This window comes from Microtus oregoni, unplaced genomic scaffold (genome assembly GCF_018167655.1).
Source record: "Microtus oregoni isolate MIOR12 unplaced genomic scaffold, Mior012 000053F_ref0000044, whole genome shotgun sequence".
NCBI lineage: Eukaryota > Metazoa > Chordata > Mammalia > Rodentia > Cricetidae > Microtus > Microtus oregoni.
In genome coordinates, this window is record NW_024543829.1 from 13315000 (window position 1) to 13325643 (window position 10644).

General features: G+C 41.5%; 1 protein-coding gene across 2 annotated transcripts in view; it reads right to left on the reverse strand.

The window, feature by feature from the left end:
- Positions 1–10540, reverse strand: part of Ptdss1 (phosphatidylserine synthase 1) — a 50874-nt gene extending 40334 nt beyond the window's left edge. The window contains exons 1-2 of one of the 2 annotated variants that reach the window (XM_041637496.1): positions 10181–10540; positions 1472–1563 (exon numbers count right to left, since the gene is read on the reverse strand). In XM_041637496.1, the coding sequence (XP_041493430.1) occupies positions 1472–1563; positions 10181–10359 (271 nt within the window). In that variant the 5' untranslated portion in view covers positions 10360–10540. Of the gene's footprint in view, positions 1–1471; positions 1564–10175 lie in introns of both variants that reach the window. The other variant, XM_041637497.1, reaches the window with a different exon arrangement.
- Between the last annotated feature and the right edge of the window lie 104 nt (positions 10541–10644).

The following is a 10644-nucleotide window of genomic DNA, read 5'->3' on the forward strand; positions in this document are numbered from 1 at the left end:
ATGCTACACAGGAGAAGCAAAACAACAAAACAAAACTGAACTGTCAGCAGTTTGGGAAACCTGAAGGCCTTTGCCATGGATCATCTCCAACAGATTCAGTAACATTCAGAGTGAGATTGCTATGCCATACATAGCAATCTACTGAAGCATGGGAGCCTACATGATGAAGACATCTTAAAGGATGTCATTTAAAATTTGAGAAGATCCCTAGAACATAACCCATAAGAAAGGCTGCAAAAAAATCTGAGGTGTGAGAAAAATAAAATATACTGAGCATTTAGAAATGGGTACAGAGAACAAGCACTGAATAATCTAGAAAGGAGACATAAAAGGGATTAAAGACATAGCAACTTATAAGGAACACTTCAGAGGAAAGGTATGAGTTAATTAGAAGCATGCAAGAAAGGTTTTTCTTCTTCCTTTCTCTAATCCTGACAGAGCGGGTCCATAATCATCAAATTTCTAATAGATACAAATATACAACAGCAAAGACAATTGTGATAGCAGATAGCAAATTGTTTTAAGTAAACACTCATTGGAGCTAGTTCTGTCTTTAGCAAAAAAAAAAAAAGTAACAGTAACTCAGTACTGTACAGCTGTTAATAATAAAAACATCCAGGGAAAGAACAGCTGAGCAGGGCATGACAGTATATGCCTGTAATCACTTGTGTGATCCCAGCACTCAGGAATCCAAGGCAGGAAGATCAAGCACTCAAGTATAGCCAATTCCAGACAGCCATGGAATATATATAGGTAGAGCTTGTCGTCCCCTCCCCCCCACGCCCAAAAAAATTACTAACAAAAAAACAAAAAGAACAGTTACAGAGAGCTTAGCATTTGTCATAGTTTGCATGTGGTTTGACTCCTAAGGGCTCATATGTCAGGAACTTGATCCCAGTGTTGGGAAAAGGTAGTAGAAGCTGTCAGAGGCAGGATCTAGTGGGAGGTCACTGAGTGCTGCCCTTAAAATGAATACTGCAGTTCTCTAAGGACCCTGGTTTTCATCAAAGGGTTATTATAAAATATCAAATCCAGTCTTCCCAGGTGAGGCTCCCCACCCCATCCACCTCTTGTGCAGAATTCCTTCATGAGACAATGCACCATGATGAAAAGATAACCCTCACCTAAAGGTCAATAACAAGTAGAATGGACTTTCAGGTTCCAAACTGAGTTTCAAAACCTCCATTCTTTATAAGGCATATAGTCCCATGTGTTTTGTTATAGCAATAAAAGAACAAGTCAAAACATGGATTTAACATTATTAATTTAGTTAGCCCTCACAATTATCTTCCTGTTATCGCCATCACATAGTAAAAAAACGAACACATTTAAGGACGAGAAGGGGGACACAGAGCTGAGAGGAGGAGTCTGTGCCCACCTGCTACACAAAACCCATCTTGTAATCTGCACCTCAGAGAGTCAGAAGGATGTGATGCACAGGAGAACTACAACAGCTCAGGATATCACTCACCATTGGGGAACGCTAACACACTGATGATGAGAAAGAAGAAAATAACCGAGAGGATGCCTCTCCAGATGTTGTCCTCTGGAACAGAGTCATCCCTGAAAAAAGAAAACATTGAGAATTCATTCTCAGATCTGAACAGGAAACCAAGACGCAGGACACTTTCCATAATCTAACACCCAAAGACTGCAGAGTTTCTTTTGCTGAGCAAAGTCGCTACACACAGTTTACTGCTTAGTATCACTTCCTAAAACCAACACTCTCCTAATACAGCTCAGCTCTTACAGGAAAGGCAGCCGGGGGCTAAAGGCACAGCTCAGTACGTTAGCACACACAATGCTCATCTCCACCACCAAAATTATATAAAATAATATATAAATAAAACTGGTCATCTTAAACACTACCATTCTACTCAAGCATGCATTTGAGACCCACTGTTCTTAAACACACACATACAGAAAAAAAAAAAACCCAACTTATCAAAACACAAGATTCATTTGTGAGAAATCTCTTTCGGTGATAAAATAACAAAAGATGTACTTGGTTGATACAGGAAGTGGTAAGAATATTTTCAAGAAGTCAGAATGAAGAGATCACAAGGAAGAGAGCAATGTAACAAGGTTACATCAGCCACTCTTGAAAATGGAAAGCTGGGGACCTAGAAGACGCAGGAAGAAGCATAGAAACAGGTAACAAGAAAGCAATCAGGAAAAAGAAAATCAAGAGGGGAAAAATTATAAGATTTAAACTCAGAGCAGAAACAGAATAACTTTCCTCCCATGCATGGCTTGTCTATTGCCTCACCATTCCAGTAAACTGGACTAGTCCCTTTGTTGGTCGATGTGTTCCCTGTCTACCTTGCCAGAGCCTATTTCTGAAATAGGGACTTATTCCCTTCTGTTCTTGGGACCTGACACATGCTACACACTCAACAGATATTGAGGACTGACAGTTTATAAGGAAGAGCTACTATGCAAACACTATGTTGGACACTTTATGTTGAAAGAGCATGACAGGCTGATAGACACTGACTGATAACATGTGGGACTCAAGAAAAGCAAATACAAATGGGGAAATAGAGGTTAATACTAAGGATATAAAATCAAAACTGGGTGTAGTAATCATACTAGTGAGCTCAGCACTTAGGAAACTGATGCAGGATGATTGGAAGTTTGAGGCCAACTTGGGTTACAGATCAGTTTCAAGTCAGTCTGAGCAACAAAGCAAGACAGACTATCTCAAAGGAATAATAATAATAGATCATAACCTTGTAATTATTGTTATTAATAATTATGATGATGATTAATAATAAAAACAACCTGTAACCTCTAATTTTTGAGTGACATTATTAAGCAAAACCAAAAATGGTCTATTTAATGTCTGAGAGGAAAAAAAAGAGTGATGAAACAATATTAGCTATGGAAGTTTTGTATTTGCCTAGTGAGAAAAAAATATATAAGGACTTTAATAAACTGGAAAAATACTGAACAGGAGAATCAAACCCAGTAGTGAGTTTGAGTAAGGGGACAGGTGAAGTTAGTAATCCAAGTCCTACCAGAACACAGTCCTACCTTCACAGTCTGGCATGCCCTGGGCACAGAGGGAATGTAGTGTCTATTGCACTTAGCACAGGTGTGCGGGCACAAAAGGAACGAAACACACTGCAGGGCTGCCCAGCTAGCCTCATGACAACCTGAACACACAAGGTCGCACACTTCAAAGACTGCTGTGAGTCCATCTTCTCTAAACTCCAAATCATTGAGAGATTTAGCCTTGTATTGAGATGCATAGACAGTTTCCAGTTATTCATAACAAGGAACTTGGCAGAAAGAGTCATGTAATGCCCACAATCCCACTCAGAGGCAAGAACCTGACTCTTATCTACTGTTATCAACTGTGTTCTGGGCTTCACTGAGCAAACTTCCTGCTCTGAGTAAACTACCTCCTCAGTCTTCCTCACACTCAAGGTGTGAGGTGATCATAGCTGTACCTCAGGACTGGTTCTAAGCTGTCTCCTGTGTAGGAGCCACACAGGGCAGTAATAAAGGATGTAGCCTCTAGCTGAAATGCCAGCTATAAGATCTTAGGCAGATTATTTAACTTCTCTGGGCCTGTTTCCTCCTCCATTAATAAAGACTAGACATAAACTCTACTTCATGAGATCCTTCTAAGGATTAAATGAACTTAGCAGCTACTTAGAAAAGGGCCCACACACGTCTCAACATTCTTCTGTTGTTTCCATTTGCTCCTTCATCCAATTCATGCTGTGTTGGGGGACTTTGGAATGCAGGTTCTAGGTCAAGGTTTCTCATCCACTGATATACAGGCTTGGGGACACAAAGTCCTCTTCTTTCTCTGCTAATCTTGACCTGTGCTGAAGAGTATTGGCCAGACAATGACAATGCAAAGATGCCAGCTGTGAACAAGATTTTCATTAAGTTCCCCAAGGCACAGGTCCCATCTGGTTCTGTTAAGGGTCCTTCAGTGCTCACAGCAGGTTTATAGCAAGCATCTGCAATATAGTGGGAGTGGGGGTAGAAGTGGTGGCAAGAATGCTCCAGATGATATGACAGAGTGGGTGGGATTTGGATAACATGAAGGAGATCCCAGCTTAACATAAAGAGTCCACTGACAGACTTTCCTGTCCCCTGCAAAAGGTCACATGCAGGGGCCTGCTGAGATCACACAAGATATTAACAGCCTAGTCAGGCTTCCAAACACCACTTGGTGACCATGGATCCAATAATGTAGAAACCACCCAGAGAGAGCACGACGAGAGTAGGGAAAGGAGAAGTCAGGAGAGCTTTGGGACTCAGATTCTGTGTCAGTTCTATTTCTGACATCTATGGGCAACTGGGTTATAGTCTTCAGGAGATTAGGCAACACCACTTATTCATGATTAGACAGGGCTATTCTCTATGGAACCAGAAAGATGACAAGATCTACTCTTCACTATGACACAAAGGTCTCTAGGCTATGTGTCCCTACTCTCCTCTCGTTTCCTTTAATTTGAGTTCTTGAATTAGATAAACCATGTCACAACCAAGGATTATTTCTCCCAGTGAAAATGTAATCCTAAATTACAAGGTAGACCTATGTCATCCAGATGTCATAGTTTTAACAATGCACTCATTCAATCTTAAAGGAATTTGGGAGCTTGGTCAAGAATTATTTGCTTAAAAACCCATTCACTAAAGAACTTCTTTCAAGTTTGCATAGGACATCCTTCATCCTTTCAATGATAGAAGATGTTGGGCCTTCCAAAGATGAAAGATATTGGGCCTCAACAATTTGACAGGAAACACAACTATTGCAATGAGAAAAGCTATAATAAGAGGCATTGAGAACTATATTCACAAGTCATCCTTTGTGCTTCTTAGAACATCAAGAAAGGGGCTTATGAAAAGAACCATCCAAATGAGCTGTGAAGGATACTGGGAGCTTGAGAGGGCAAGAGGAGTCAGGAGAGAGAGACAGCAGCAGTACCAGGGTGAGCCAAGGAGTTGCCTGAGTCTAAAGGGTATGCTGTGTGCAGACACTGAGAAGCAAAAGTGGAAAAGACAACCTACACCACGAGATAGAGCCTCCATACCCAGTTTGCACTTTCTGCAGGTGGTAGGCACACAGCTACCCTACCAGCAGGGGGCAGGCAGGATCACAATTTGGGTTTAACAGGAAATAAGCCTGAAAGATAGGCCTGAGGGTATGCCATTCCAAGGGGCTGGTGATTTGCTGGGTTAAAGCTTAAAATAGTCAAAGGAGAATAGTTAAGGCCCAAAAGATCTACTAAGGTTAAGCCAGGTGAACTCCAAGAAAGCAAAGAGCTAGGCTGAATGGAATAGGGATTGTTCAGCTGTTGAATAGCACTGAACACAAGGCCAGAACCAGGAAAGCAGACCAAGCTGATTAGACCAGTCCTGGTTTTTTAACTAGCTGAAATTTAAAATCTGACTCCTGAACATAAATCTAGAGATACAAGAATACTATCAGAAGATAAACTGTGCTATGATTAAAACAACAAACAAGTATTTGAAAGTTCTGTTTACTTAAGAGGAACCCAAAAGGTAGTAACTCCTTGATATATAATCTCTTTAGGGTAGGGCACCATCGAAACCAAATAAACATCTGAGTCACTAAGGGTCTATACAGATGACCTCAAAGAAACATAGCTTGTCCCTTTAATAAGTTTATGGTCTTATTAGGGGGAAATAAAAAGAAAAAGAAAAAAAAGAGATAAGTTTTGAAAAATATAAAAAGATGTTTACTTAATTTAATTTAAAAATGATTCAAATAACTAGGAAAGAGAAGTGATGAGGATTAACGGTAACTGACCTTCAAATGCAACCTAACACAATGTGGCCTAACAGTACTGTCTACCTCTTGGGTTGGTCTGGCCTCAGTTGTGTGCTTCTTGAGCTATTACTACAAACCATCAATCAACACTGCTGGTGCCAGAGACATCAAGGTTTCTCTTACATAGAGGAAAAAGATATGATATAGAAAAGCAGGACCAGGACAACCGCGTTGGTAGTATTGGGAGGCATTTTCTATCGGGTCTTCATATGGTCTTGAGGGAAAAATCAGAAAGTCCGGGAGAAACTCCTAGAGAAGCATTGAGAGCCAGAAATAATGGTCCAAGTTAAAATGAAAAAGATGTAATTTCCAAATCTGGTAAGGGAAATTAAGTAAAAACCATTACTTAAAAATAAATCAAATATCTGTTCACTCCTTTGCCCCTTATCTATCCTCTATCTTCTTAGTTCCATATCCAGAGAAAACAAGAACAAATGAATTGATAATCACATAGGAATAGCCATTTGCAACGAGGCAACCTCATCTAGACATGGAATAATTCCTGTTGGCAAGTGCTAACAGAGCTGCCAATTCCCTGCATCCCTTCAGATCATGGATAACAATGGCAGAACCTTGTGTGATTGCAATCTGGGGGTGGGGGGTGTATGTGTTTTGTTTTTGAGACAGGATCTTACTATGTAGTCTTGGCTGCTGAAAAGTCACTATGTCAAATGACTGCATTTAAAGTAATGGACCAGAGAACAGGGTTCCTCCATTTATAAGACTTTTCTAGTGAAGTTTTGGAGTGGGGTATATTTAAAAGCAACCTTCCAAGAAAACGCCCTCAGTGACCATAAGAATCTATCAACAGGCACTATCTCTGAATATCTCCCAATATCAAACCCTGTACTTAACCTCCCATCAATAAGGATCTCTGAATGATTCTCAACCCAAAAGCACTCTTTAAAAGAACTGCTGGACAAACCCAACCTTACCACAGAATTTTGTTTGAGGTATCAAGTCCTTCCCATTCCAAAATTCTTGCAGGGTATCCATAGCACATTATCTCACCAGGCACTATTCTTATATATGGTAATACAAAACCCCCAAAGTATTCAATACTTTAGATAACTAGTCTTTGCAAAACAAACATTAAGCCATATTTTAAAAGTTTGATTGAGCCGGGCGGTGGTGGCACACGCCTTTAATCCCAGCACTCGGGAGGCAGAGGCAGGCGGATCTCTGTGAGTTCGAGACCAGCCTGGTCTACAAGAGCTAGTTCCAGGACAGGCTGGAAAACCACAGAGAAACCCTGTCTCGAAAAAAAAAAAAAAGTTTGATTGAAAGAACTGCACTGAACATTACCTAACTGAAAGTTTATATAAGGTACTACGGTCATTACAAAAGAGCATACATGAAAATTTTTCATTTTAGAAGCCATTGCATTTAGGGCTGGAGATATGGCTCAGCAATTAAGAGCACTCACTGGTCTTCCAGAGAACCTGGGTTCGATTCAGCACCCACATGGAAGCCCACAACTGTCTGTAACTCCAGTTTCAGAGCATCCGACACTCTCACACAGACACATGCAGGAAAAATACCAAAGGAAGAATAAAAATTTTAAAAAAAAATTACTTTCAATCTTCATGGAGTAAAATTGAGCTATCTCTATAATATCTCACTTACATGGATCATAAATTACTACAAAAAGACACTGATAACTCCTAATTCTATTAATTTTGCTTCTGAGTTTATGTTAAGGTAAAATGTGTGATTAATTAGTTCCTTTATGTGTGATTTCTTTATGAAACAGAAGAAATAAAATTGTTATAACTTCTGGAAAGATCCATAACCCAAGGTTCAGATTGTTTTTTAAATTGTTTTTGACAAGCTGCTAAAATTCATACTCATTTTTCATACTGCACTGCCTCAATGCATCAACTAGACAGAATATGGCATTAAAAAATCCAGAACATTACTTTCTGCCTTAGAAAAAAGAAAGATCTATTTTGAAAAGGCCTATAATAATATTAAGGACATATGGTTGATTCTCGCTTTTCACCATCTAATATAAAATAGTGTAATTGCTTTTCTCATTTCAAAAGAAGCCCCTCATCATTTAATCATTTATTTATTTATTTATTTATTTATTTGGTTTTTTGAGACAGGGTTTCTCTGTAGCTTTGGAGCTTGTCCTGGAACTAGCTCTTGTAGACCAGGCTGGCTTCAAACTCACAAAGATCCTCCTGCTTCTGCCTTCTGGGATTAAGGCATGTGCCACCACCGCCCACCTCATTCTATCATTTAAAACCCACCTATTAGATGAAGTTGTGAAACAAGTAGGTATGTCATACTAAGTCCATATTCCAATGCCTCTACATTTTTCTCAATTCCAGAACAAACTATATTCAGTAACAAATATAACTTAGAAAACATTATCAAACAATGAAATCATGCTTTTTAACCACTTAACGCAATGTCATGCACTAAGCTAAACTATCAAAAAAGATTAATTCTCATGACAAGCCTATGGTATGTTAATAGTGATATTTTCATTTTGTATATAGATGAGGAAACTGGGGTTTAAAAAATTTTATGGGCATAAATATTTTATGTGGTAAAATCAGATGGCAAGATGAGCAATTGAAGGTAACCATAATTAGTCTCAAAGTGACTTCTCTCGAAAGCTAGAACTATAGGAAGGCAGGTCTGATCTGCAAGATATTAGCAGACTTTACAATGATGGTCGTGGCACTCCTAAGAAAGAATAACTATTACCTACTATTTCTATCTTTGAAGTGATTCATAAAATAAACATTTGCAATTTAGTCTGCGTTGTACAATGCTGTCCTGTATGTAGCATTTCATGCCTCTGTCTTCCCTTCTACTAGATACCAGAAGTTTCTTCAATACTTGTGACTGGTCAATTTACCTCTGCATATTTCCCCAGGCTTTGAATGACCATTGGAAAATATATCAGGAGAAGCAGGATATGGTGGCACAAGCTTATACTCACAACACCAGAATAAGGCAGGATTGAGAGAGGAGTCAAGGCTAGCCTAGGCTATACTGTCTAATCCTATCACAAAGAAAAAGAAGGGGTGGAAACTCAAGAAAGCTGCTATTAACAGGTATCATATATCAGGTACTCTATTCAAAAGGTGTGCACATTTTCATTTAGTCTTCATACCCTGAGGTGAATATAAAAATTTTATTCATTCTGCAGGCATGGACTCTCCTACTCAGAACAAAGTTAAGTAACTTCACTAAAAGCACAGCCAATTTTGAAACCAACAGTCTCTCGCAGTCATTCTTGGAAGTCATAATGGTCTGGTGGATAGGTTATGACTCTCCTCTCTTTAAAATATGTAATTCGGATAATACAAATCTAAATAAAAATGGGGTATGTGTGCTGTGGGATCCATTAGCTCCTTGGCTGTGGTCAAGAAGCCACAGGAGCAGTACCCATGAAAAGTATGAATACATGCACCTATTAGAAGTGCTTTGAACATATGCATATATTTTAGGGGAGTAAGAGAGCTCTGTTGTGTTGTATACATTTTATGTGTTTTGTTTAGTATTGTTAGAGGGTAGTAATCTCCAGGTACTACACAATTGCTTGAAATGTCTCCTTTCAGCATGTCTATCAGGAGATGGATGACAGGGCAGGGTCTACCCCGTGTGATGTGTGATTAGCTGTAGCCTATGCAGTACAATGCATTAGAACTGCTGGATATTGGGCTGTGCTTGATGGGAGGTGTCCACTGGGATGTGTGTCAACAGCAACTGTTGACGCTGTGGCATAGAAGTGGTGTTTGAGACTGGGGGAAAGCTTATGTTAGATGACTGTATGCAATGCATAAAAGAGGTGTTGTATTGGAAAAACAGTGTGGTGCACCTCACATATGCATGCGCACTTGCACTCCTGGCAATACTGCATACCAGAAGAGTTCCTTGGGAATCTAGTTGTATACCAGGCCTCCGTATGTGTTTTGTGTGTAGTTTGTTCTAAAAGCGGTGCAGTCATGAAATGATTCATGCGGTGTGCTAGGGACAGACCACGGATAAAGTGGTTGCGGAGCAGAACGTCCCGGTAGTGACGTGTGAGGAATGATGAAAAGCAAGGGATGTGGGTGACCGGGCTAGGTGACCTGCATGAGCTCCTGGTGTGGCGCGAGGCACCGAATGTGAGACGGGGTTTAGAGGTGAGGGGTAGCAGGTGGAAGAGTAGGCGGAGAGGACTGTAAGCCACGCGGTGGGCGGAGGAGCTGCGTGGCCCAGTGTCCACGCGAGCCTGCACGCGTGGAGCAGCTACTCGGTTTCTTGCCACCAGTCACACAGGGCCATCCTCCCCGCCACAGCTTCCCTGTCGCCTCTACCCTCTGGCCTCGGGCGCCCCGCGCGCGGTCAGGCCTACCTCACCTGGTGAAGGCGAAGTACATGAGGCTGATGATGGTGAAGCTGAGCAGGGTGATAGTGTGCGGCCGATAGAAGAAGTCTATGGTGATGTCCTCCACTTGCTGCTCGTTGATCATGCGGAAATGCATCCTGTAGTTCACATCATCCTTGCTCAGAGTACGGCTCCCCACGCAGGACGCCATGGTCCTTCTCCCCGTCCTGCCGGGGCGGCGGAGGCCCCGGCCCGCGAAGGCTGGGACCTCCGCAGTGACAGACCACAGCGATGTAGCTGCCTGACGCCGGGACCCAGTCTGGCGCCCTGAGAAGGGTGCTAGCTGAGGGAAGGGCCGACGCGCGAGGGCGTGGTCGCGGCGCCACCACTGCTGTACGGAGTGGGGGGACCGCGAGGCGGCGGGCCCTGGCAGGGAGACGTTACGGAGAGCTCACCCTAACCCTAACCCTCCCCCTCAGAGCCGTGGAGTCAGTGA